The sequence below is a fragment of the Micromesistius poutassou genome (assembly GCF_964030765.1).
Source record: "Micromesistius poutassou genome assembly, chromosome: 7".
Classification (NCBI taxonomy): Eukaryota; Metazoa; Chordata; class Actinopteri; order Gadiformes; family Gadidae; genus Micromesistius; species Micromesistius poutassou.
In genome coordinates, this window is record NC_140277.1 from 2284287 (window position 1) to 2311504 (window position 27218).

Here is a 27218-nt window from a genome sequence, read left to right on the forward strand (position 1 = left end):
TTCCTGGTGTCGCCTTCAAATGAGTCCCCAGAGCCTCATCAACACACGTAATCTCTTTGACTTGTAATTGCCATTCATCAGTAGCATCCATAAACTCAACATCATGTGATTTTATAGCGTGACAAACAATGAGGGCGTTCCCCTATACTTGTCTCATCTAAACAAACAATATGCCTGCACCAGAGAATATAAAGGCACGCTGTTTTATTACGACAGCCAAAAGTTGTGTTCGGGACCAGAGACAACGCCTCACGGCCAAAAAGGCCTTCTCAGACATGTCTTCCTTTACCATATTAGGCTATAAAAATGCACCACGTTGCAAAAGGTTGAAATATGTGAAGAGCAGTTCTGCCCATATAAGGGAGTTCCTCGCAGCTTACCACCTCTTCCTGGTTCCTACTCACCTGCTGAGTTGCTGAACCGGAAGTTCCTACTTAATTAATTCTAAGATTTAAACAGTTGCGGGTTGGGAACGCTAATAAATACGCACCGTGACACAAAAGTGCCAAAGCATGACCCCCTCCAGAGTCATTGTTCGATAGGATCATTGGCTGGACGTAGCCTAAGCCAGCCGGTCGGAGCTCACCTGAGGGCGGGAGGTTAAGGTGTGCGCAGTCTGCTAGCCTCCACCCATTCGGATCTGCGCCTCTCTTTCTACCAGACCTCTGTCGCTGCGGACTACATCTCGTCAACATCGTCTTTGCCCTACTCACTCACAGTACACGTCGAAATGGTAAGTAACTTTCCCCAAGTTAGTGTTTAAATATGTACGGTTTTGTTGGCTAGTAGGCAACCTCTTGCGTCTTTTAAAACTATATTTCAAGTTAATTGCAGTTGATGATTGAAGTTAATTATTTTACACACTACGTCAATTAAGGTTTTTTATTTTTTGTTTAAATGTTGTATCGTTCTTTGTACGCTTCAGCGTGGGCGACACTAGCTTATCCATAAAGATGGTTTTAACCAGAGGGGAGTTAGTATGGGTTTGGTGTCGGGTCGACTGGTTTCTGTGTTGGTGTATGGCTCTGCTGTAGTCCTAACTGGTTTCAGCAGATCGCCCGCAGGCGCTCCCGCTGCCTGTGGGAACTTGTTCCCGTGTGGAGGAATGCAGCAGTCAGGCCTGAACATCATTGAGCTGGAATGCTGCTGCCAAGCCCTATTTTGTGTATTTAGTTTTACGTCTCGCTTAGTAATGCAACGCTTTAGGTTTTTTTTTTTTATTATAGGCTACTGATAAAGAATTTATATATTCCCTACTTTCTTTATACAACACTAATTTAAGTTTCTCTCTGCAACTGATTGATTCAATATTTCCCTGCGTTCCCCAAGCACTTGGTAATCGTTTTTAATTTTTGAAGGATACGTTGGTAATGAAAAGCGAATCGTTTAAAGGAATACCCACATGACTGGTGGTTCAATACATGATTTTTGACATGAAGATGTGAGGTGCCATGTCAAATGTTTTGCACGGTCTTTCTCAGACATCAGGAGTCAAAGTCAGCGATGAGGCAAAGGATTGCATCGAAAGCATCAAAATCCGCCTCGCCAAGGGGGATCCCCGGGAACGGTTCAAGGTCTTGTTTTTCACCATCAACGAGGGCATAGGGGAGATCGGTCTGGACCAATCGATCCGGATAAGAGACGTCGATGGCGAGGGCCAGGACGCCTACAAGGTTCTGAAATCGAAGCTGCAGGAGTACAAGGCCTGCTATGCTGTCTACGACTGCTGCTATGAAACCAAACTAACTGAGAAAAACGAATTAATTTTCATCATGTGGTAAGCTATTGTGGCATTTTCTAGGGCATAGCTTTATGTAAGTTTAAGTAGGCTACGTTTACAGTGATGCCACGTATGTACTGAAATGGTGGCCAGGTAATTAAGTGAGTTTAATTTGCTGGCACTGGCCAGCTGTTTGACTAAACCATTTTCAGCCATTGAGTTTTCAATGCTACCACATTTTTGTGGTTGCAAAAACTTCCAACTTCTTAACCATATACTTTTTTTTATTTTTATTTTGCTCCAGGATCCCTGACACAACCAAGGTGAAAATTAAGATGTTGTACGCCAGTTCTAAAGACTCCCTCAAACACGCACTTTCAGGTAATGTTTCTTTTGCATCTATCAGACTTATGTCAAACATTTCCCATACTTGTAGGGCTTCAGTCTTGCCCCAGAATAGTGGTGCCAGCAATGACCCCAGTGATTTATTCTGCGTTCTTTCATTGTTTTATATATAGATATATAGACCAAGTGTGTAGTTTGTACATGTGGCAATAAGTTAACTTGATTCTTTTGCATTTCTTGAACCACAGCTTGCGGGATCAAACACGACTGGCAGATAAATGATACTTCAGACCTCTTAGACCAGTCCTCATTTCTGGCCAAGATTGGAAAGGGAATTGTCAAGCTGGAGGGGATGGATGTAAAAGACTAGCAGAACCACTGACCCTCATGCCATCGGCCGGAGCTATCCATGTTTGCTGTTTTGATGTAGATCAAATAAAAAATGTGTTCGAGATGACAATTGAGATTAAATACAAGTGTGAAAAACCATTAAATGAATCGCCGGGCGTGGGTCCATCGATTACTCAATCTTTAAGTCTGTATTCTTTGCTGCTTAGTAAAGGCTCCATGAATGCTGTTCAAACATAGACCTCAGTTCGAGCTTTAAAGTGATGCAGTATCCTTGTTGACTGTTAATTTTCATTTCATGCTCTCATGGCATTTTTATGAGTAGTTTCAAATGCATACTAAGCTCTTACCAAAAGTAAAGGTGCCCTAATTAAATGAAGCACCTTCTCTCAACCATGCCAGCTGTTGTGATGTTGGAAGCTCACATTAAGGTGGATAATAAAGTTTTAAGAACATTATATTGTCCATTTGTGTATTGATGGTGAGGATAGCTGGATAATTGATTTCAGAAACGCCAGCTCATAGAATGCAATTAAATGGTACACCCTTTGCATTGTGATGGTCTATACAACTTCTCTGGGTTAAAGTACGATTAAGCCCCTCCATTAGTCAACTCAAACTGGCTGCGCAACTGAAACTATAGCATTGGTGGGTGGGCTTTTTATTGGGTGTCAGCTGGCCAGAATAGTAATTGAAGGATTTCATTAACAAATCAACCAGCATTGACTAGATAGCTCCGCGCTGTGTTAAGATACGAGCTAGTTGGCGCTATACGAGTTTGAACATTCGATGAGTATGTTTGACCTGGGTTAGGCGACTCAGCATACTGATTAAATGTACATTTTTAGTGACTTGTCATCTGGAAGCTCCTCAATCAGCAACTAGAGGGTGCGGGGCGATGCCTCGCGTCAAAAAGTTGACCACGCGTTTGGTGCGAGCGTCTTTACGCATGAACGGGCGCAGACGGTCTGTTCAGTAAATTCAACATTGCAGCGATTTGGTAGATTTAAAAAAGCTGAAATAGCATGGGCATTCCAATTTGCCAACGTGTGGTTTACTAGGAAGTGAGCGGATGGGGCAATACGGTTCAACAGCAGATGCAATCAAATGGTGTTAGTGACTGGTATTGCCAACTGTTGTCAGTTACTTGGGCCCGATGAGTCAATTGTTAATTCAAGGTGACGCGAGTATAACACCACATTGCGAAAATTCAAATCAACCAATTCCTTTAAAACAAACAATTATTCAGCAGGCTTCAGTTACCAAACATCGTAGTAAGCTATTGGTATTATTTCTGATCAAGTATCCATGCTGGTCTTTATTTGGCAACATTACTATCCATAGGGAGAGACCAACTTGCCACGTTCTTGTTCAGCTTTATTCAGTTATACAAATTCATACAATTTATTGGCAGCTGTACCATGAAATGTTCCCAGTTTAATCACATACAAAAAGACATACAAAGAAATTGCACAGGTGGACGTACAAGTTGACATACAATCCATTTCCCTTTTAACACTGAGCTATGGGGCAATATTATAAGGCAGGGGGAATAATAACTTCTGACACAGCCAGAGTCTCTTATGGAATGGGGATTACAATGGACTTCTGCAGCATTCCTAGCACGATCCTACACTGAAATGTTCTGGATATCAACCACTGGAATCTTTAAAAAAATTTGATGAACTACAGTACAAGAAAAGCAAAAAATATATATTTATATATTTGGAATGCACGACTATAGTAATCATAAGGCATTTTTTGGCAGTTTTGTGTAGTGTCTTCTGGTCGGGGCCGGGGCCCTCAGACAGATGTTCCTTCCTTCAGTTCCACATATTGGCCCTTAAAAAAATTAAAATAAAAGATTTAAATATGATACAATTACAAAAGAGTTGTCAGGCCAGAACCGACCAAAAAGACCCCGTACACAGGGGGAGCCCCCACCCACCGGTCCACAGTGGCCGTGGCCCCCTGGTGGGTTAAAACAGAACGTGACCCCCGTAGGCAGGGGCCACGCCCACTGGTCCCCAGTGGGCGTGGCCCCCCTGGTCTTACCTTGCCGTCCAGGTGCTCCTGTAGAGACCTCACGGCGTCCTGCTCTTTGGTCAGCTGCTCCTGGGTCACCTTGAGGAGGGCCTGGAGCTTGGTGGCCGCCTGGCCCAGGTCCTTGGACAGCTTCTTCTCCTTCTCCAGACGCTCCTACACACACACACACACACACACACCACGTTAAACTTTTGTGCATCTACTACTACAAAATGTTTTAACCCAGTCAACATCATTGCTCTAGTTTGCTCGTGGCTATAAATCATTAAGGAATGTAATGTGTATATAATTTGTATATACACATTACGTCTAGGAGACCTTTTATAAAAAAAGAAAAAAATATCTATATAATAATAATAATAATAATAATAATAATAATAATAATAATAAAGGTTAATTCCTTCGACCTGCGACCTCATATGCATATGAGGGGACCCCTAGGTTGGGAACCACTGGGCTAGCGATGGCGTTTGGCTTCTCGGGCCGAAAGCTACGCGGTTCTACTCCTCCCCACTCCTTTACACCCAACCACCAAAGGTGTCATGCTCATAACGACCGAAGCTAACGTCCGCCTCAGGCGCCTCCATGGGGCTACGGGCTACGGACTCGTCCACATCGCACCTTGAGCTGAGCCACGTCCTCCGTCTCCGCCTGCGCGGCGTCTCCGTTGGCGTTCAGGAGGTCCAGCTGTGCCTGGAGCTCGGCCACGGTCTTCTGGGCCTGAAACACGGAAGCGGCAGAGGGGTCAGGGCGGCGAGCGGTCCGTCCAGCCGAGCCCCGTTGGGACGGCGGCGCCCCAAACCATTAGCCTGGAAATCCAGACCTGGATCCAGACCTGGAGGGCTGCAGGGTCTGGCAACGAGGGGCGGCTCGAGGGGCGGCACCAAGCATGCATTTGAAAATATCACTGCACGCAATTGGATGACACTACGACCAATCAGAGGAATGCAAGGGGTGACGTATCCAGACCAGCGGCGCGAACCAATAGATAAGACTCTTGCCGTATCCGGTCGGTAAATCAGCAACGCCTTTGGCCCGCCTACATCAGATACACCGATGTGATTGGTTAATGTTCTGGGCCAGGGGAATCGGGGAGTGAGCATATTGCTCGTTTCCAGAGTGGCTCGCTGAGCAAATTCAAATTGTGCTCTCGCGGGAACTCTGGATCTCCAGGGTACCAAACTATAATATTCACGTTTTGATTTTTTGTGGTGTTGCCGTCACGACCAGGTTCCCGTGGTCCCCTGCGGTGCTGTTCAGCCGCCCGGTTTACCTGTTCAAACTCTTCCGAAAGCTGCTGTTTCGAGCTCTCCTCCCCGTGAAGCTTCTCCGTTTTCACACTCAACTCACTCTGGACCTGTTAACCGACAAACACACACGCACCATAAAATAAACATACACAGCGTCATAGAATGTGTGTGTGTGTATGTAAACAAAGAGCAAAGCTTCAGCCCTTCCTAGACACACAAAAAGCTGCCTAACCTGTGCCTAGTAGATGTTCATTGCAGGCAGCACAAGACAAAGGGCTATTTTATATGGATAGAGCTAGACGGATAAAAAGAAAAATAAGTAACCTAATCCTGCAAAACAACAACAATGAGGAAAAGGTAAGCATGCTAAAGATAAGCATGAAGGAAAGTCCGTGGTTAGGTGGGTTTTGTGAAGCATGGCGTGCATACGGTTAGAACAGACAGCGGTGTGGTCCGGGCAGCACTGGACAAACTAGAAAGGCTGCATTTGCTAAAGCAACCAAGTGAAGGGTGAAAACCCAATATTCGTAAACATCACACAAAATCAACAACCTTTTTAATGCTTGCCACGTCGGCCCAAAACACACAGAGACCCAGATCCCACAGCAGAGCACTGCTGGTCAACTACGGATCGTTGTTTCCCCGCCGGGTCCTCTGACTAGGCCTGACTGACATCCCCGCTGTCCAGTACCACTCCCCACCCCGACAGCTAGCAGGCGCCCTCCCGAGCCGTGCACCCTGACCTGACTGGGCGTGGCCTCAGAAGGCCCGTTGTGTTCAGGCTGCGTGGCGGAGTTGCTCAGCTGCTCTCTGACCTGAAAGGGGGGGGAAGGCCAGAGCTCGTCACTGCTAATCCCCCCTCGGTTTCTCTCTTTGACGAAACCACAAAGACTCCTCCACATCCAGCCCAACGTGTCAGACTGTTTCCCCGTAGGCTAGGGGACTTTTAGCAAAATGCCACGCTTTGAGGTCTCGGCTCTTTATTTCTCTTTCTAATCCACTTTGAAAGGCCACAGCGGAGGCAGCAGGCCCAGTGCGTGTGAGCAGCACTGCTCTCTTTGTAGGCAGAGGGGCCGGAAGGGGCGGGGTCACGCGTCTACCTGTGCAAGCTCCTCCCTGTGAGCCTGGGCTTCCTTCTGGGCGGAGTCCAGCTGGCTCTGACTGGCTGTCAGCTGTAGTCTCAGCTGACACACAAAAAACACTTATTACTAATGGCAATACGATAACATAGAAACATCAATAAATAATAAACAAGAGTAGGCCTCCTTCTCCTCGATCTATGGCGTGAGGCTTACCTCTGTGATCTCTTGGGCGTACAGGGTGGACTCTGCCTGCTTCTCCAGCTGGGCTTCCAGAAGCATCATTTGCTCTTTTAGCTGCAAGTCATGGACGGAAATACATTTTACATTTTTTTTTTTTTAAATAAAAAATGTTAGGTTTTGAGTCGTTATCTTATCAACCATTTATTACACCCACCTTCTCTATGGATTCGGTTTCTGCCTTTGAGCTTTCAACGGCAGCCTCCAGACTCTGTGTCTTCTCCTGAGCCTAATAAAACAAGAGGGTGGCTGTAGTAAGAGCTTGGCAATGCTAGCCCTGAGACACCATCCAGATATTAGTGTTTGTATTTCACACTGAATATCAGTCTGGCCTTGCTGTGCAGCAATTGATTCCACATGGCCCTGGCTGTACAGACACACATCTGTTTAAACAACTTATGTGGCTCTTGCCCTTTTTGCCCTTGAAATTCGGTTTAATTAAAGCAAAAACATCTCCTCTCCCTGCTCTGTTTATCTTTTATTATAGTTATTTCTTTGGGTGTCGCCATTGTCTGCAGACGGCGTAAATCCTTGTTCGTCGGCCCTAACGCTGATTGGTCCTATTATTAACTATTTTTGGGAGAGGCACTGGGCTCGGGGCCAGACTGAGAGAAACAGTGTTAACTCACTAGAACATACATTTCCTACAAGAAAAATGTATGCATAAAAAGTAAAAAGTAGCTATAATCTAAAAATGCATACAGGGATAGATTGAACATTTTGGGTAGTATGGGTAGAAACAAGGACGACCATGAACGTACTATCCTGAACTGCTCCTCCGACTCCGCCATCTTGGCCTTCCACACCAGCTCCTCCTCCTCCACGCTGTTCTGCAGGTCTTTCAGCATTCCTTCCTGAAAACACATCAAAGAAAGACCCAGGGAAGTCAGCCAGGCGGCGGTCATCCTGCCGGGCTCGGCGTGCGTGCTCCGGGCGGTCGAGGCCTCACCGTCTCCGCCAGGACAGTCCGGTACTGCTCGCACTCTGCCTGCAGTGAACTCTGGCTCTCCTCCGCCTCCTTCAGCTTCTCCAGCAAATGCTGGAAAGAAAAACAACAAAAAGAGAGAGACATAAATAACGCAATTAAAATCCAACACCCTTCAAATTAATTTACTAGTTCTACTTTTTATACATTTTTCTTATGAGCTTTTATTAGACAGACGAGTGTATTTTTTTATGTTCCACATTTGACCACCAGAGGTCACTGCAGGCGCCATAGAGAAGAACAACAAATCAGGGATAAGATAAGATAAGATAGTCCTTTATTAATCCCCCTTAGGAGAAATTCACAAGTGACCAGCAGTACAGTGGGAGAGCCCACAGTGGCTTACCGGCGGCTCTATACTCGACTGAGTCTCCTGGGTCTCCTGGCTCTGTTGGAGGTGAGCGAGTGCCTCCTGGGCCTTCTGTATGTAAACCTGGGACCAGTTATCCTAGAGAGGAGGGGGCAAGACAACCCATGTTATCAAGAGCTCATCTAGAGACATACTCAGGAGGCCAGCTGTTGTCATGAGCGGGCCCCTACCTCCTCTGTCTCCAACGCAATCTGGGGGAAGATGGCCTGGAGGATAGCTTTGTTTTCAGCTTGAAGCGAGTTGAGCTGTGCGGCGAAATCCTTTGAAAGACAAAAAACACCCAAAAATTAAAAAAGGTACAACCAAGAGGCACATGGTTATAATGGGACAGAAAACGAATGACCAACTTGGCATGATTTAAATTGAGGCCTACATTGGTGGTGGCCGTTGATTTGTCCTTCTCGTCCTGCAGCTCTCCTTGTAGTGATGCAAGCTGGACATCTCTCTCACCGAGACTGCGCAGATAAAGCACCAGAACAGGCGGTGTTAGACAAAACAAAAGACAAGGAAGGCGGCGATAATGGGAGTGGACAGTCAGCTTGTGTGAGAGCCGTATCCCCTTACCTCGACTGTAGCTGTGTCAGCTCTGCTGAATTATCAGGTTGCTAGCAAGGAACAACAAAGCAATTGTTACTTCAAACCCAGTACTTCACTCTCTGCATGAAACGCTCAACATTTTGCAGAGATGGGGAATGGAACAGATGTGCTAATAGACAGCACAATGGTCAGATGGGAGTAAAGGGCTGATTATGGTCCCACGTTCACGCAACGCAAGGGGGTTACGGACCCCTTACGTCCTTGCGGACCCTCCTCGCGTCCACCGCAAGGGCCTGACGTGCGCCTCCCAAAAATTGTAACCTTGAGTCGAGGCGACGCAGCAGCAAGGGCTATGATTGGTCCACTCACTAAAACCCGACGCAGGACCAAAACAGGTTCACGACTGCGTCGAAGCGTCTGCCGTGGTCATTGCGTTGCGTGAACGTTGGACCATAATCAGCCCTTAATAATTGACACATTACAGCACAAACAAATACACACAAACAAAAAGAGAAGTCTTACAGGTGTGTTCTTCAACTGCTTCAGTTCTTCATTGAGGGCTTTAAGTTCATCTTCGAGTGTTGCTACACGGCTGCTGTCTTCGCTGTAAGAGACAGGACAGAATTTGAATGACTGGTCAATAGAAAATGGAGAATAAACTACGCCGATAGGTCTGGACCCAGCATGTGGTTCTCTTGGAGTGCCCGTACCTCTTCTGCTGCTCTGCCTCTGCACACGACTCCTCCTGCTGAGGGAATCAAAACAGGGTGTTATTATGCAGTGCATCTGCCAAAACAACATTCTGTTGCGTAAAAAAAAAAAAACCCATTAAAGATCCCATGGCATGCTACTTTATGAATGCTTTTATATAGCCGTTAGTGGGCCCCTAATACAGTACTTGAAGACGATCCAAGAAATTCAGCCTTGGTGCAGAATTACAGCCACTACGAGCCAGTCCCACAACAAGCTTTCCACAAACGTGCCGTTTTTTAGAGGCGGGTCAAGGTGGAGGGTGGGGGTGTGAGCAGCGTGTTATGCGCCATAACACCAACAGCAGAACGGTTATACGAATAACAAAGAAGTGTACAACACTTGCGTTAGTGTGTGTATTCACACACACACACACACACACACACACACACACACACACACACACACACACACACACACACACACACACACACACACACACACACACACACACACACACACACACACACACACACACACTTTCTCTGGGCGTGCAAAGCAGAGCAGCACAGCAGAGCAGGATATACCTAGTGCTCGTTTTACACCTTATGCCATTTCTCGCTACTGGGGGACCATAGGTAGGCTAGGGGAACTCATTAATGTTAGAAAACCTCATAAAGTGAAATTTTCATGCCATGGGACCTTTAAAATACACAAAAACCACTTACAGCAGCCTCCTTCATTTTAAGCTGCTTCAGTTCCTCATGGAGAGAGCCCAGCTCGCTGTCACGCTCCTGCAGACTGGGAACCCAAGGAATACAACGTTAGCACCAGACGGCCATTCTTCACTGATCTTCTAAACGGAGGCAGGACTTCCAGACACTCACCTGAGCTTCAGCTGTTCCACCTCGGCAGCATCCACCTGAAAAATAAAAAATAAAAACTATTCAGGTCAATCGACTCTAGTGCGCCGCAGATTATTGTTTCTCTTGTATCAAACACGTGGACTTCTTTCAACTGGTTGCGGGCATCAGCTGCAGCGAGCGATCATTCAATCAGTCAGGCAAACCTGTGGCTCTGCGGCCGCCGCCTCCTTCCCCTCGCTGGCCTCCAGGAGGGCCGTGATGGAGGCTACCTGCTGCTCCAGCTGGCTCTTCTCCGCCGCCGTCTGCTCCAGCTGGCCGGTCAGGTCGGTCACATGACCGGACCGCTGCTCCAGCTGCTCCTCCAGGCTGCTCAGGCGCACCTGGAGCTCTGCGGCCACAGGACATGAGGTCAGCCGGTTCAATGTGGTACAGGTAACTGTGGTCTTCAGTTGGGCCAAATCTTCCGCCATTCGTTTCATTTATAATGAATTACATTTCTTGTGCGAATTAAACCTGCCCTTTCCAGGTTTTCCCATTGGCAATCTCTAGTGGCGCGCGTTGCAGTTACAGTTCTAGCAACAGCATTTTCAGGAGACATCGTCGCCTGAGTTCTCTGCCAGAGTGGTGGGAGTGCAAAGGTGGACCAGATTCAAAGCAGCTTATTGGAGCCGGGAAAGATTGACGTTGCGTTTTATTATTGGGAAACGCTCTAGCTCTGGTATTTCTTAACAGATTAGAAAGCAGTAGAAAAGTTACACGGTGCAACCAAACTATAAAAAAAAAAAAAGGCATTTCTCCAGGCTCCTACCTGATAGGCCGCTGCTCTCCTGGGTGGCCTTCTGCATGCTGCCCTGCGTGGCCCTCAGCTCCTCACACACCTCCTCCAGCTTCCTCTGCAGGGCCTGCTCGCTCTCGGCGTGGCTGACCTGGTGGGAGACACATTGCATGCATGCAAGCAGTGGGTCAGTGGTGTGGGACGCAGTCGCCACCACCGCACAGCAGGGGGCAGCAGAAGCAGCAGCACATATTTGTCGTTGTGTAATGAACTTTTTTTTTTTCTTCCCTCAAAACAGGCGTTACAATTATGACTCCACATAGATAATAAAGTTGCTCTGGGATCCGGTTCAGGGTTAGTTTGTGACGTTTAGTTTGTGCGTGTATTGTTTAGTTCCCCGCCCACTAGGGTGACTCAGGTGTGCTGAACAAGGCAAACCATACACGGCTATTTTAAGCTGTGGTAGACTTTGAAAGATGCTTGGCCTTTTCTTGATTCATCAGCTGAAGCTGTGGGGACAGTGATCACCGCAGAGGGCTGGCTAGATGTTGTAAGCTTGACTCCCCCCCCCCCCGTCAACGCACTTGTACATAGTCGACTATGTACGACTATGTACATAGTCATAGTCATGCCGTGAGACCCAGTTGACGATTGGCTCACGGCGGGGGGGGGGGGGGGGGGTACAGCCCGCTGGAGTCGCCCGGAGGAGGGGAAGAAGGTGAGCAAGCAGTGAGACGCTGCACTTGAGATCGTGCCGATACGCTCTCACCCGCAGATGGGGGGGGGGGGGGGGTGGGAAACAGCCCGGGCACATAGCAACATTCCTCTAGTGTTTCACTGTCGTGGTGGCGGCGGAGGAGGAGGAGGAAGGTGTTGTGGGGAAGTGGGCGGTTCACAGCCCATACTGAATGAATAATGTGATAAAAGGGATACCGCAAACATGGGGGACGCAGGAAGGAGGGGAAATAAGAGGCATTTCAATGGGCACATCTTTACAATAACATCTTTATAATTGGCGTTGAATAAATTGTCATTATTACAATTAACTTGAAAAACTGCTGATGCTGGGAAGGAGGGGGGGAGGGGGGGGGTTGCTGGGCTGCAGGGGCACGTACGCATTCCAGCTGCTCCCTGCTTATAGGCACCCTCCCAGGCAGCCTCAGTGGGTGCATTCCAGCACCGCCGCGGGCCCTGTCATTAAGAGGCAATCAAAGCTTGCACAACTCCGCCAATAAGGGCCCCGGGGCCACGCTGGACCCCCCCCCGGATAATACGACTCTGACCGCTACCCAGACTAACTACTAGTCTTCTTTTAGGTCTACCCACTGGGCGTCTGGCAGGAATGGTAACGTTGAGGCAGGAATAAGGCATTCTGCAGCTGAAGAAGTCAATAAAATGCCCAGCGCAAAGCTGGACATGGTGTGGTGGTGTGTGTGTGTATCCCGAGTGTCTGGATGAATGCATGAATATCAGAGAGGGAAATTGGGGAGCGCAGGTGAGATGTAGCTGACCTGCAGCGCAGCGAGCTGGTTCTCGGTGGCGGACACCTTGCCCTCCAGGCCCCTCTTGGCCTGCTCGTCGGCCTGCAGCAGCTCCGCCTTCTCCCCCAGCTCCTTGGACAGCTTCACACAGTCCTGACGCAGCTTGGCCAACTCAGCGTTCTGCCTGAAGAGAGACACACACACACACACACACACACACACACACACACACACACACACACACACACACACACACACACACACACACACACACACACACACACACACACACACACACACACACACACACACACACACACACACTTCAGTACTACTATCCACGCTGCCAATGAAAGTAACTCCACATGAAAGTAAAATAAAGACTTCAGGGTTCAGATCTGTCAATGTGGCATTGACCTCCTTCTCCCCCATGCAGGGATCTGCCAATCAGAGGTGGTCCTGGGGGGGGGGGGGGGGGAGAGAGACAGACAGACAGAGAGACAGACAGACAGACAGACTCACTTGCTCTCGGCCTGACTGGTGGCCTGGTTGAGGGCGTCGCGGAGGATGGAGTTCTCCTGCTGCAGGCGGGTGAGCTGGGCACTGGGGCCCTTGTCCAGCTGCTCCTGCAGACCCACCACCTGGTGGAGCATAGCAACGCAAATAAGAGGCATTTCACTGGGCACGTCTTTACAATAACATCTTTACAATTGGCATTGAATGATTCATAAAAAAAATCTTCTTATTACAATTAACTTTATGAAACTGATGATGCTGCGCCAAAATAGAGTAAAAAGTAAAAAGTGGCTGAAGATGCTATGCTACATTGCAAACCAGCAATGATGTGTTGGGACCAATAAAATAGCTTCAATGATACAGGCTTCACACCGCAGTCTTTATCGAGCCTATGAGGGGCACCTTAGCGTTGAGCTTCTGGGTCTGGGCTACGTGGTCCTGGTAGCTGGCCTGCATGCGCGCCTGCAGGGCGATCATCTCCTGCTCCCGCTTGCTGAGCTGGGAGCTCAGCCTGGTCTCCACACTGGCCACCTTGGACTTCTCCGTCGACAGCTCCTGGTGGACACCAAGGAAGTAGTGGTTTTTATTGTATTTGTTATATGTAGTCTGTGGGCTTTATTATGGCAGACTCGGGCTATGGTGGCATTTCTGGCAAAAATCAGTTTTTGCATTCATTTTGACACGAGACATAGGATACTTGAACGTGTTGTTCATGAGCTGAACCAGATAGTTGTAGCAAAGTTCAACCTTTGTCATGTCTCTCAGTCGGCTCTTGGCTGCCATCGCGTCGTCTTGCTCAGCTGCCAGCTGCTTCTCCTTCTCGTCGAGCTGCTTCTTCAGCATGGCCACTGGATCTCCCTTCTGGGAGGCCTGGGGAGGGGAGAGAGGGAGAGGAGAGACGGGGAGGGGGGAGAGGGGGGAGAGGAGAGACGGGGAGGGGAGAGAGGGAGAGGAGAGACGGGGAGGGGAGAGCCGGGGAGGGGGGAGAGGGAGAGGGGGGAGAGGAGAGACGGGGAGGGGAGAGACGGGGAGGGGAGAGACGGGGAGGGGGGAGACGGGGAGGGGGGAGACGGGGAGGGGGGAGAGGGAGAGGAGAGACAGGGAGGGGAGAGCCGGGGAGGGGGGAGAGGGAGAGGAGAGACAGGGAGGGGAGGGACGGAGAGGAGAGGCAAGAGTGGGGTTGAGAATGACGTGAAAATAAAGAGTTGAGTATTCGGCCACCAGTCTACCAGAGACCTGTAATCCCAACAGACGTCTCTCCTATGGTCAGTACCGAGTCCTACTGGGAGGCAGGAGAGTAACGTCATCCACTGCCACAGTTAATCTACCGTGATACAGACCTGCTTTACCAACAGTCGATAATTATATTGTATACAGAGACAAACTCTTCAAAACATTCCTCTTTAGTATAGCTTTCTTACAGTGAAGCGTCGTCATGTAATCTCTTCTTTACATAGCTCTACCTGGAAGCTGGGATTCAGATTTGTATAGCCCGTTTAAAACTCTTTTAACATCATGTCCTTCCCCATCCGTCTCCCTTCCCTTGCGGAGAGATTTGTTCCGCATCACCGCTTCAGGCTTGAACGCTCCTCTCCTTCTCTCCCCCTGCTGGCGTACCGTGTGCCAGGCGTCCTGGATGATGCCGGCCTTCTCGGTCAGGATCTCGATGAGCCGGTGGGCCTCAGCCTCGCTGAACACCATGCTGCGCACCGTGGACACCAGGGCCTTGTAGGGCAGGTAGAGCGGGGCGTCTGCGAGGTCCTCGGCCGCTGTGTGGAGAACAGCCGCAGGGAGAGACATTGTGAATAGTGACCTCATCCCATTTTTTTTTTTTATATTCGTTTTTCCCAGCATGATTTACAGACAGTTCAATAAATGTTCCTTTTTTAAATTGAGACTTTTTTTTTCTCACTTTTTTTATCATCGTTTGTTGTGTCATTTTTATGATGTAGTTGAGGGAGCAAAGGCAGTATCGGCACCAAATATTGGCTCAAGAAAATCGGTATTGGCGTATCGGTCATCGGCTAAGGCTGATGAAAAATAAATCTGTATCGGTGCCGGCCATAAAAAATACATATCGGTCGATCCCTAACTGTGAATGCATTCTGCAGTAGCGACACGCAAACCCATATAGTGCGCTAACCATGTCGTCGTGGCGACCCAGGCATAATCCCCCCCCCCCCCCTGTGGTCCGACCGTCCTGCGCTACATCTTCCCATCTCCCTTGACTGTCCACATAACAAAATATTATAAATATACACTTTTCATTTTACGTCATAGTCGGCCTGATTCTCCCCTCTCTGCCCCCTCCCAGCCCCCTCCCACACACTTGAGAGGCGGACCACTTGGACTTCTTTCCCGGGAGAGTGGAGAAGGAAGCTCTGCTTAACGAAGTCGAGGGGAGCAGTGGCACCAGGCGCAGACGGCCCTACTCAGGCAGAGGAGAAGCCCAGCTATTGTTGGAGGGGGGGGGGCATTGAGAGAGCCTTTGTCAGCTCACCCAACAGGCCAGTGGTGTGTTGGGACCGGCCAGCCCTAGCCCCCCCTTCCCCTCCAGCATGGAGTGCCAGATGTTCCCCATCTCCTCCCAGTGAAACTATTTCCCACAAATACACAGCTAAAAGCTCATCGCTGCCCAATACCGACAAGGTATCAGTGCCCCCCCGTAAACGTCAGACCTGACATCTTCCAGTATGGGAACCACAAGGTCAGTGGTAATATCCGTCAAGCAGCGACGACTTACCAGGCTCAGGCTTCTTCTTGGGGGCCTTCTTCTTAGGCTCCTGGGCTTTGGCCGGGGCCGCGGCGGCATTCTTCTGAGAGCCCACAGGGGGCACTGCCATCACCGGGACCTCCCTGGTCGACGCCTCCGGTTTGGGGGCGGCCTTGGTGGATTGGGTCGGGGCAGACTTGTTAGGGACAGCCGCTGGCTTTGCTGGAGCTGAAGCCTGGGCCGCTTTGGCCGGGGCGGACTTGGCTGGAGCGGAGGTGGACTTCGCTGCGGCGGCGGGGGCAGCAGCAGTAGTAGATTTGGCCTCCGCGGGGGTGGACTTGGTCTGCGGGGGAGCAGATTTGGTCTGGGCCGGGGCAGACTTGGCCTGGACGGGGGCGGGCTTGGCGGGTTCAGGAGCAGCCGAGGGGGCGGTTGCTGCCTGGACCGGGGCAGGCTCCACTTTGCCTCCCTTTTTCTTCTTCTTGTCCTTAGGCAAGGGCTCGGCCGGGGCGGAGGCCTTGGGCTGGACTTCTTCAGGGGCCTGGGCGGGGGCTTCGGGCTCGGGGGCAGGAGCGGCAGCCACAACGGGGACAGGAACCGACTCTGGGACGGGGTTGGTCTCGGGGGCCTCCGTTTCTTCCTCTGGCTCGGGGATCTTCCCGTTGGGTTTTTCGTCCTTTTTCTTCGTTTTGGTCTTCTTCTCAGAGGCCTTGTCCTTCTTCTTCTTGTCGGTGCGAGAGGGCTGAATCTTGCCCAGTTTACTCCGCTGCTTGGCCAGGGCCTCCTCGTAGGAGGTCTCCTTCATGGAGAAGGTGGAGACCAGTACTATACCTATGGCCGAGATCACCATGAAGCCACCAAACACGAGGATGCCCAGGGTCTGTGGGTCGTAGATAATATCCATGATTCCGATGTAATTAACCTGTCAACAGAAACAAACTGTTAAAATGACGTCAAATTGTATAACATTGAAAAGTAGCAACCAAACTTAATGGTCAAAGAACGTAAAATATCGACAACAGAACGTGAACACAGGGTTCAAGGAAGGAAGCTACTGTAAATAGAAGATATTCCAGGAAGGAAATATATTCTCCTACCGAGCTGAAACGAAACGAAGTCGACAATGACAACAACGAGCAGTTCATAGCGCATGATTACACCATAAAGAAAAAAAAAAAAAAAAAGTCTGCCACGATTGTGGGAGGACAAATAGTAGTTCAGCTTACCAGCCTCAAGAGGCTGCTGTTAAGCTTACACCATGAGTGAAGAACACGTATGGGAACTGAGAAATCCTTCCCACCATTGAAGGCTCATGTACTTTCCTTCTGTACTTTCTGGGTACAGGAGACATTCGGTTTTTTGCATGAACACATAAGCTCAGTCTTAGGGGACGTGTCACGCATATTGAAATACTAAAAAACTAAAACTTTGAATCGCAGCATTCCAGTAGGTCATTTTTATTTCAGCAATATAATAGTCAAAAATAATAATCCCAGTTAAAGTTGAAGATTCTTAGAATAGTATACTTGTATAGTAATAAAACCCAACACACTTGCATCGTTTTTTTCTGCTACCATTTTTTATGAAATCTTAATAAATAAACCATAATTTCGACAGGCTTGGAATGAATAAGCTGCTATGAGGCCTACAACTGAAAAAGCCCAAGACTTCCTCCACAAAATCCGAGTGGATTCAGTCAAAGTCTGGACCTCCAGGGGGTGTAAAATGGCTGAGTCTACGTTTGTTACATAATGGTCAATATAGTTTGCCCATTCATATGCACATGCTCAAGTTAATCCCTGTATCCATAAGGAACCCATTCGCTATCATGTTCTGTTTCAAAGTCCCTGTGGATTTAGAGATGAATTATTAGAATCATTAGATTCATCCACAATCTCTTTTTTTCTCCCTCTCATCTTCTCACATTTGGCAAGACACACTCCATACACTGAAGTATAACACAATGGCATACAATCGAGCAGGTACAACAAAAAACCGACAACATAATGGCAGGGAGGTTGTACTTAAAGACGTAGATAGATTTGCTCATCAAGCCCACATCTGAGCATCAAGTCTCAGGCTAACAGCAACTAGTATCAATGAACTTGGTCGTCATCATGCACACAATGGGACAAAATACTGGCTGCACAACGCCTCGCTAAACCCATTATACTGTCCAACAGCGACGTCTAAAATCCATCTATTACTAACTTTTTTTTTCCTTTTAATAAGTAGCTTGCCAATCAGTAGGAGATGGCTTGGCAAGCTAGCTTTTTGTTAGCTAACACTTAAAAAAAAAAAAATCCTAATTTCAAAACTTACCTCTCCGAGGAAGCAGCTGGGAGTTTAGCTTTGGAATGAATGAAAAGGGGACAGAAAGTCCTGGTTTTTCTTTTACAGTGGCGGTGTTTCGCTGACTATTATTCTCGCTAACTTGCCTTTTTCCTGTGCTCTGCTTCAGTCCAGTTGGGAATCTGTGCACTGTGAAGTCGTGGCACTTTGAGCTGGCTAGACGTGTTGGCCCCGTGCCCTACATAGCTACCGTCATGCCACAAATCGTCCCATTGGCTGGCAGGGATGCCGTCACTGACCGGGGCTGCTGGGAGATGTAGTCCCAACGCCGGTCGAACGCAATCTGAAAATTGAGTTGTAGCTGGTAAAGGTGGATACATGGGAAAAGAGGTCATGCATTGGAGTTATCAAGCCCAGCCACACCTTGGCCCAATTAAAGGGTCAAATCACCTGCAGCCAAAAGATAACGCTGGTAGCAGAAGGCTTCGTCACCTCAAACATACAAGTGTGTCCCTTCTTAATTTTTTGATCCTCCTCATTAGTCTGTAAATGCATGTTGCTATTAAACCTTCTTTATTCACCTTCATTCACAAAATAATTCACAATATAAATAGGCCTACATTTAAATTTGTATTCATATTAATTTTACTCATATTCTAACCAATGGTGCATCAGGATTCTACTGACGCCCTCAATTATATATGAACTGGTTCACTACACTACAAGATCCTTAAAATTCACAGAATAAAAACTACATTTAGGTAAATTCAAGAAAATAGCAAGAGACAATGCTACTTGTATTTGGAAAATACAAGTACTACTTGTATTTGGAAAATACAAGTACCCTAGGATTTTTTATAGAAGGAAACTGAAAACTAATGTTTCTAATGTTTCAAGAAAGAAACAATTAATTCAACTCAAACCTCCGGTGAGGAATGGTAACAAAATAAAAACAGTGAAATACAGACATAAAGAATATAATACAATAGGCAATAGTTTCCCTTTTAGCTCAATTAAAGAAGGCAACATATGGTGTATAGCCCTTCGTGGTGGCATGTGTGATGTGGCGCACTCTCGTTGGTTTAACATCTGGAAGGTCACTGTGACAACACAACAGGAGGTGTCAATATTGACAAACTCCTTAAATGTGTAACCTTTGCAGGCATATCTCTGTAGACTTTCTACCTACGCCACATCATTCCATGTTCCCAGGTTGCGGATACAACCAGTTTGTGGTTAAATATATTATATAGGTTGACCTTTTAATTAAATGCAGACACTATTTTTTAGGATGGTTGCTGAGGTCTCCTAACTTATGTATGTATGAATATGTTGGATTCATTGTGGTGGTAGATTCCCAAGAGCATTTTGGTATTTCCTCCAAGCCTACAGTGTAGTAAACCAGGTCATGTCTCATTCCTGGAAACTTTTTTATAAATTGATTTAACATTTGGTGGACTGAAGCATAAACATACATAATGTCACACGATGTACAGAACAAATACATTGCGCTGTATTTGTATTAGAAGTTGCAGCGCCACCTTGCGGTGTGCAGTGCATGTACCATTCAACTTTCCAGATAGAAATAGTTGTATGAAATGTCGTTTTGGACCATGAGCTCATGCGCAGCAACCTAATTTGCTGTACATCCCAGTGTAGTCACATTGATGCACTCCAACAAGCGAAGACAAAATAGAGATTAGAACAGAGCAAATATGGGAAAAGTAGTAGTTTATTTAAAGCCATAATTACAAATAAAAAAAATGGCCTATATGAAAACTGTCTGTAAAGTCATCATCGCTGCTGGAATCCATTAGAAATACATTATCAAAATTCATCCAAAACCCTCTGAACACATGGTGATTTGTAGATTGTTGTACACACACACATATATACAGTATATATGTATATATACTTTTTAATAATCACATTTTATCCAAATATATTGTTATGAAAAGAATTAACTCTTGCTTCGTAAGATGAAACTTTTGTGGACTCTAGAAAAATAAAGACTTGTGGCAGAAAAGGATAAAAGCACATGGTCTATGTATACAAGGATATCATGGCAGAAATTAAGTGCATAAGTACTCACTCAAGAGCGAGGTTGCTGGTAAATGCAGATTAAACATAGGGAAATAAACCAACAAAAAAAGTTGGTTCGCTCTGAAGGATGTTCAGAGAAATATAAATGAAAAGAATAAAGGACTTCCTTGTGGGTTGAGGGTTCAACAGACCTACTGATTACATTCAACAAGTGTACATAGCAGTTGTTCTTTGCTGACCTATGCATATTGCTGCTGCACTGTGGGAGACCCCCTAGTCCACTAGCACACCATGGGTTAGGACTGATCCTAGATGTGCAGTCGACCAGCTCATCTGGTAGTGTTGTATTATGTGGCGTCTGCCCTAGGTGATGATGACTGGGAGGAATGCAAGGACAATCCCAAGTGTCCATTGCGGAGGCACAGTGCAGCTATTCCGGAACACAAGAGGGTCGCTGGTTTTCTTCCAAATCCAGAGAACTTGTGGTTGAGATAATCTGCCTCATTGTACACCATCTCAAAGTTCAACCTTGCAGAAGACTAGGACATTTTCTTCCACCCAGCCGCTCGTTCCCTTCCTGCCACTCGTAGTATGTTCAGAAGTCAACCATGTGTAACACAGGTTGATTTAAAAAAAGGCCTGAGTTCAAAAGGGTAAGTATGGCAGTGACTCGAAAAAGAAAACATCTTGATCTTTAAGCATTTCTTCTCTCGTTCAAGGGTATTTCTGAAGGATGAGACTTCAAACTACAACTACTATGCCCAAGTGTGCTCAAGGAAGGATAGGAAAGGGTTAGCATCTAGTGCCATCGTGTAGGCAAGAAATTATCAAAAAGCTAGGCAAAATGAACACCATTGGCATAAACCCTCAGAAAAACCCAAACAAGAATTTATATTATTAAAACAAACTGACCAAAATAACCCTCTCGTCGCTAGACATAGACACACCAATCTGGAAGACCATATAGGAAAACCACGAGGAAGACCACATAGAAAGACCATAAGGAAGACCAGATAGGAAAACCATAAAAGAAAATATGAATACCATAAGGAAGACCATAGGAAAACCATAAAAGAAAATATGAATACCATAAGGAAGACCATAGGAAAACCAGATAGGAAAACCAGATAGACAATCACACAAATTGTGAATTCCATAGATTGTGCCGGGAACAGGATTAGGAACATTATATGTAAACATGGAGACATACTGCGAACACAAAGACATTTGTGCATTGGTGCAGGTTTACACACTGCATCCAGCATCCAACCCCTCAGGGGGGGGTCATGGGGAGGAACAGGGGTTCAGGTGCAAGACAAGGACATAGGGATGTCATGATTCCCTTCTCCTAGTCCTTGGGTGTGGAGAGACGGGAATGCCGGCACACTAGTGGGTCTTCAGCAGGTCAATACATCCCTGCAACAGAGCCACGTTGTTCTGTGGACAAAAGTGGAAAAATGCAATGTAATCCTGCTCTTATTTTATGGTCCTTTACAAGTGGAACAAATCTCCATCTCCATTTGCCATCTTACGGAAAGTTTCGGCTTGTGACAACATTTAATGATAATTTCATTATTGCATTAGCATTATCAAATGGACATCAGTATATTATTATTAGCATTACCTTAGCGTGCTTAATCTCAAGCTCCGCCATCTCGATGAGGTTCTTCCTGAAGGCCACCACACGCCTGCCCTTAAAACTGGTGAGCTCTGTAACCAACAGGTCAACACACATGTGTAACAGGCCAATACTTTCAGATGTGTGTGTGACACACACACACACACACACACACACACACACACACACACACACACACACACACACACACACACACACACACACACACACACACACACACACACCTCTCTTTCCGGACTCTGAGAGCTTGTCAAACTTCTGCAGGCATTGCTGCTGCTGCTCCTCAGCCTGGGGGATATCTCTGCTCTTTAACCTTGCTTTATCCAAAGCCTTGTTGGAGTTCTCATAGTCCGCCAGGGCCCGGGCACGCCTGTACAAAAGGTCCTAAAGGACACGCCGATTCACCGGATTAATGTACTCATCGGCGGTATGGACAAGTCATACTTCATCAATGCTTTGCACTGAACGTGAAACTTTGCAAATTGCGCATATCCAGCCAAGCTTGGGCCTCATCGTGAATACATTGTGATTTGTAGACACCCTCTATACAGAAAGCGAGTCAGCGGATGAAACATGTCTCACCTTGGCGGCCTGGATGTCCCTCATGTAGTAGCGCAGGAGCTCTGTGAGCTTCAGCTCCTGGTCAGAAGCCACCCGACCCTCCACTTTCTGCAGAAAACGACACGACACAGGGCCTGTGTTATATGTAGGATTTCTGAATGGGCCGTAGCCCATAAACCTGAAATATGCCACATTTTGACTGCAGCCATGAATTATCATGAGATGGTAGCCGTGTTTTTTTCTATTTTACCCTGAGCTTCTCAAACAGGTCTGCCAACTTCTCAAAGTGTCTGCGGAAAACATAAAAAAAAGGTTGAATTAGTGCTCATTAAAAGCGACATGAACAACCTATACATAGCTTCAAGTCAAACAAGTCAAACATTATATAATCAAAAGCTGCAATCAAAGAGCCGAAATGTCTTTCGGTAGGCTAAATCAGAAACTGAATGGCTTTCATTCCGTATATACAAGAGTTTCATTTGACTAAAGGTTACCAAGACGAAGGAGGGCAGATTGAGGCTATGCTACAATCCCATCTGATCTGTGTTTGATCATGCCAGAAGATCTCTTTTCCTAAAGCAGTTTCATGCAAGTTTAAAATTTAAAAATACAATGTATTTGATGTGGATAGATAAACCATAATCCATCTCCTTTGATCATTATTAATGATGGTCAACCGTTGAGAGAAGCTTATGAAAAGATTATGAAAATATCCTAACTAGAGTAGTGTAGTCTGGGTTACAAAATGGTGAGTCAACAGTGTCTGATGCATGATGGTAATGCTTTGCTCAAATAACTGCCTTAATCCAGAGCCAAACAAAATGTCATCAGTACATGAGCTACACAAAAGTAATGAAGCAGCTTCTCATTACAAATGGAGAGCATGGGAAGGCTGTGGCTAACTAGATGTTCTAAACAGATAAACATATTTCTGCAGCACAGTGATAGTTCAAAGATACAACGGTTTTTACGAGAGCTTTTGCTCTTAGGCCAGCTACAGTATTTAATGGAAGAACGTGTTTGATAAGCACGTGTTTGTAACATAGTAGAGCAAAGGCTAACTTGAGGAAGTAGTTTGATCATGTAGGACAAGGCTGTGTTCCACATAGATCTTATTTCCTACATGATAACCAAGCCATTATCATTTCAAAACATCTCAGACCCTGCTCACCAGGCGGAGTGCTGGACCAGGGAACAGGTCTGCAGTCAAGCAGGCAAGAGTAGTGTTGACCACTTCAAGCACTCCCTTGCACTAGTCACTACACCATTTGTCTTTTTACTTGAGTGAAAGCTTGGCTTAGTTGTCCCAGGACAAGTTCCCATCCAGCCACCCAAGACTTTCAGATAACCATCTGCCTATCTAGATATGTGCAAGGTGGTCTGATGTGCAATATTTCCTAAGAACCATCTGTAAAAACGAGCGAGCGGCAGTAAGAAAACATTTACAATTGTTTTGTGTTGGCATGACAACAACGGATTTCACCCATCACACACAGCAGTATGCATCACTTACTTCTTAATGGCTGTGCTATCGTCAGCAGATATGCTGCTCAGAGTGGCCGAGATGTGAATGTAATCATCAGCCACATCTAGTGGGAGAAGAAAATAAAATCATTCCAATGAAAAGTGTTCCGCACCTGGTTAAAGGTAAACAATAAATGAACTCAAAAGGCATAACTCCTCCAATACTTTTGTGCGAGCGAGTCATTTTCTCTGCTTTGATAGTGGAGTCTTTAATCTTGCTATAATAATCCAGCAAGAACGTCTTCTCCTGCTCAAAGAAATCATCCACTTCCTGCAAAAAGAAAACTCCAAACAAAAGAAAATAAATTAAGAAAAAAAGGGATACTGTGAAAATTAGAAATGCCACCAGGCAGTGATGCTGGAGCGTGCTCGTGGCTCTGCGGCCCCACCTTTATCCCAGAGATGATGACCTCATCCGCAGTCTTCACCATGTTCTTGAAAAAACCTCCAAACATTTCCTTGGCATTCTTCCGTCGCACAGTGAGCTAAAATGAAAAATCAACATCGAATCAACATCCTTGTATCACGTCTGGATTGCATGTATAACCGGTATCGATGGCAATGTCACATTGTATATTTTCACACACAGCATGTATCCCATTGGCAGTGCTGTTGTGTGTAATGCTGTTGCAAGCACTGAAAGCACTGTTCCTAGCTGGCATGTGTAGGCCTTGACACTGAATGGGCCCAGAAAGGGCGTTAATGCTGATCTCAGCAGGATGTAGGCCACGTATCACATGTCTTCTCCATTTCCCTGCTTCCTCTCCCTCTCATCCAACAGCGACAGCATAATAACACACTCACGTCCTGGTCGTATTCCAAGAAAATGTGAAAGTTTCTATCCTTGCTCAGAATAGGGTGGGACGACAGTCTTTGCAGGAAGACTTCATGGACCTGGACAGTCTTTTTGAACACGGCTAGATATTCACTGAATGAATGGGAAATGAAACAAGGGACAGTCAATATCAAACAAATATGTACTTGATAGCGTGCAGCTGACATGGGGTTGACCACGAGAAGAACTCACGCCTCCAGTTCCTGCTTCATCTTGGTGTACTCCTCCTTCGTCATCGTGGCTTCACCTTCCCCCAGTTTGTGCATTTTCTCCCTCGGGCTCTCAAAGTCAGGTTTGGGTGGGGCTGGGGGGATCTGATGAGGTGGAGAATTAAAAAAAAGAATAAGGAAAATACAAAATTGGCCAAAGGAAAAAAAGTGTCTAGTTGGGTTTCATTGCGACTCACAATGAGCCCGGCATATTCCTCAGTCTCCACCAAAGTGTCGTGGAGCCAGATGAAGTCCTCATGTTGTCTGGGAACTGAAAAATCGGGTTTCTGGAAAGAGCTTAACGTCGTCTGGGAAGAGAGAGAGTTGTTTTTGTTAAATGACATTTCTTGCACTTAATGTAAAGTTAAAAGATATGAAGAAATGGTGTTTGTTGGGGGCAAAGTTTTACCTTAGTATGGACGGTAAACTTGACTTTGTCCCTTTCGCAAAGAGCATCAGGAATGTCAATAATAAGAGAGGCGTCATTGTTTAGGTCCACTGACACAGATCGTGTCTAAGAAGAGGATAGGAGAAAAATAGAGCAATGGTAAATTTCCATTGGTAGCAAACTGTTCCATATCCATGTATAATTTATGCATATATCATCATCAAATTGACAGTTAAATACTGGTTAATATTATTCTGGGGCTGTCACATTGTGTACATACCCATATAGGGATACTTTAAACAATGCAAATCACTGTTATTTTGTTCTTATCCACAAGAACAAGTGAAACGTTGGCAAACCATTGGGAGAAGTTGGTGGATAAAACAGTAACAAGGTTGTGATATTGTTGTGGATTTCACTTCACTATGGTTTTTTGCTTGCTTTCGGTCGGCCATTAAAGGAGAACTCTTAAATGTAGAACTGGGAAATGCAAGGTGAATTAGTAAAAGTGTGATAGTGAAGTAGACTAAAAAAAAGGAAGTCGATTCAGAAGGTGTTCAATTAAACACATGCAAAACTGCACGTTTCACTCCCATGCCAACCCTCTTCACCGCACCAGATTCTTCCCATTTCAAGCAATACACATCTCATAGACAAAGTTTACATGTCATTTAAATGCACCAGGCCAAACCCGAGGAACTGAAGTGTGGAGACGGTTTGAATTTGCATCCCGTTTAGTATGCAGTCGGTTGAATCATACAGAAAAGTACAATGCCATGTACATGTACCTATAGGACATGCAAGTTAGTGTTGAGAAACATTGTAGCAACGTTACATTACAATACAATTTTTATTTACATCGTCACTCCAGCTAAAGGGGACTGCCAGCCCACCAGTGAACACACAGCATATGCATACGTTTGATTCTTCCAATGGCAATCCTTTTTAGTTTAATAAACACTCGTTTTAAAAATATGTGGGTCACTTTCGGTATCTCTACATAGAACGTGTCCATGCTAGTCAGCTAACCAGCATAACTTTACGACTGAAGAAGACTGTCGTCTCTTGACTGTCTAACGTTTACTCCTAATCTCCTAACTCCAGAAGTACTGCAACAACAAAGAAAGAGACACAACCACAAGCGTTGCTTTTTGCAAAAACTATGAACAAACCAAGTCCCCAAGCCTAAGTGATTGATCGACGTTTGTATTCGCTAACGTCCACTAGCCAGACACATATCCCTCTGCTACCGATCGTACCCGTGTCACAGAGAGAGACGAACCTTTGTGAGTGAACGTTACCTTCTCTTTGTCGCTCTCCCCCAGGGCAGTGGTCATGATGAAGGAGCTCACGGTCCGACGCACCGACAGCCGCTCTGTGGGTCCGAGTGGTGAGGAGGAATAAGTCTGGAGTACACTACAAACCGATGTTGGACTACGAGATGATTTAGCTAGCCAGGCAGGCAGTTTGCTAGCAGGCTGACAGGCTGTCAGATGTTTTTTTCTGATGACAGTGTAAATCCCGCCCAAGAAGAATATATGCCAGAGGAAACTGTTATTGGTTTAGAGACCGGAGACGCCGCGTTGGCCTTGGATCACACGTCAACGTCGCCGCCATATTGGAGAGGTAAAGACTGGCCTGTAAACAAATACAAGTGAACAGAGGAGCCTCGCTTTTTGTGGAGTAAACACTATATACCGTTTACATTTCTCAATCGACTACAGTTAGTTGCTTTTTTAGGAGGTTAATGAACTACGTGGAGTAAA

General features: G+C 46.3%; 3 protein-coding genes across 5 annotated transcripts; 1 reads left to right on the forward strand and 2 right to left on the reverse strand.

The window, feature by feature from the left end:
- The first annotated feature begins 593 nt into the window (after positions 1 to 593).
- Positions 594 to 2776, forward strand: cfl1l (cofilin 1 (non-muscle), like). The gene is made up of 4 exons (XM_084470066.1): positions 594 to 733; positions 1482 to 1777; positions 2025 to 2101; positions 2314 to 2776. The coding sequence occupies exons 1-4, from the start codon at positions 731 to 733 to the stop codon at positions 2433 to 2435; spliced, it is 498 nt and encodes a 165-aa protein (XP_084326192.1). The 5' UTR covers positions 594 to 730; the 3' UTR covers positions 2436 to 2776.
- A 997-nt stretch (positions 2777 to 3773) lies between these two features.
- rrbp1a (ribosome binding protein 1a) lies at positions 3774 to 18445 on the reverse strand. Of its 3 annotated transcripts, none has more exons than XM_084470423.1 (27): positions 18284 to 18445; positions 15992 to 16883; positions 14866 to 15017; positions 13996 to 14118; positions 13651 to 13803; positions 13255 to 13373; positions 12763 to 12916; positions 11285 to 11402; positions 10680 to 10864; positions 10498 to 10532; positions 10339 to 10411; positions 9631 to 9665; positions 9443 to 9524; positions 8948 to 8988; positions 8757 to 8838; positions 8554 to 8643; positions 8360 to 8461; positions 7978 to 8067; positions 7790 to 7882; positions 7186 to 7257; positions 7005 to 7085; positions 6810 to 6893; positions 6453 to 6524; positions 5733 to 5816; positions 5081 to 5179; positions 4469 to 4612; positions 3774 to 4255 (listed from the first exon to the last, which is right to left on the reverse strand). In XM_084470423.1, exons 2-27 carry the CDS (start codon positions 16863 to 16865, stop codon positions 4217 to 4219), a joined length of 3276 nt encoding a protein of 1091 aa, XP_084326549.1. In that variant the 5' UTR covers positions 16866 to 16883; positions 18284 to 18445; the 3' UTR covers positions 3774 to 4216. The 3 variants fall into 3 exon arrangements, with proteins under 3 accessions (XP_084326549.1, XP_084326548.1, XP_084326550.1); XM_084470422.1 differs by having other exon boundaries at positions 9631 to 9668; positions 18284 to 18444; XM_084470424.1 differs by lacking the exon at positions 6453 to 6524 and having other exon boundaries at positions 9631 to 9668; positions 18284 to 18444.
- A 1522-nt stretch (positions 18446 to 19967) lies between these two features.
- On the reverse strand, positions 19968 to 26960 carry snx5 (sorting nexin 5). The gene is made up of 13 exons (XM_084470867.1): positions 26754 to 26960; positions 25474 to 25578; positions 25262 to 25372; positions 25048 to 25169; positions 24825 to 24948; positions 24410 to 24505; positions 24186 to 24291; positions 24010 to 24085; positions 22747 to 22786; positions 22518 to 22604; positions 22160 to 22319; positions 21921 to 22006; positions 19968 to 21733 (listed from the first exon to the last, which is right to left on the reverse strand). Exons 1-13 carry the CDS (start codon positions 26787 to 26789, stop codon positions 21683 to 21685), a joined length of 1200 nt encoding a protein of 399 aa, XP_084326993.1. The 5' UTR covers positions 26790 to 26960; the 3' UTR covers positions 19968 to 21682.
- Positions 26961 to 27218: the final 258 nt, after the last annotated feature.

Coding starts and splice junctions, on each gene's coding strand:
- cfl1l (XM_084470066.1), top strand. Junction 1,778..2,024: donor GAATTAATTTTCATCATGTG/GTAAGCTATTGT, acceptor ATTTTGCTCCAG/GATCCCTGACACAACCAAGG. Junction 2,102..2,313: donor CCTCAAACACGCACTTTCAG/GTAATGTTTCTT, acceptor CTTGAACCACAG/CTTGCGGGATCAAACACGAC.
- rrbp1a (XM_084470422.1), bottom strand. CDS start 16,865: ATGGATATTATCTACGACCCACAGACCCTGGGCATCCTCGTGTTTGGT. Junction 8,068..8,359: donor AGTCGAGTATAGAGCCGCCG/GTAAGCCACTGT, acceptor TTTTCTTTCCAG/CATTTGCTGGAGAAGCTGAA. Junction 6,525..6,809: donor ACAGGGAGGAGCTTGCACAG/GTAGACGCGTGA, acceptor CCCCCCTTTCAG/GTCAGAGAGCAGCTGAGCAA.
- snx5 (XM_084470867.1), bottom strand. CDS start 26,789: ATGACCACTGCCCTGGGGGAGAGCGACAAAGAGAAG. Junction 25,170..25,261: donor AGGAATATGCCGGGCTCATT/GTGAGTCGCAAT, acceptor CCACCTCATCAG/ATCCCCCCAGCCCCACCCAA. Junction 22,007..22,159: donor CTCAGAGTCCGGAAAGAGAG/GTGTGTGTGTGT, acceptor TGTTGGTTACAG/AGCTCACCAGTTTTAAGGGC.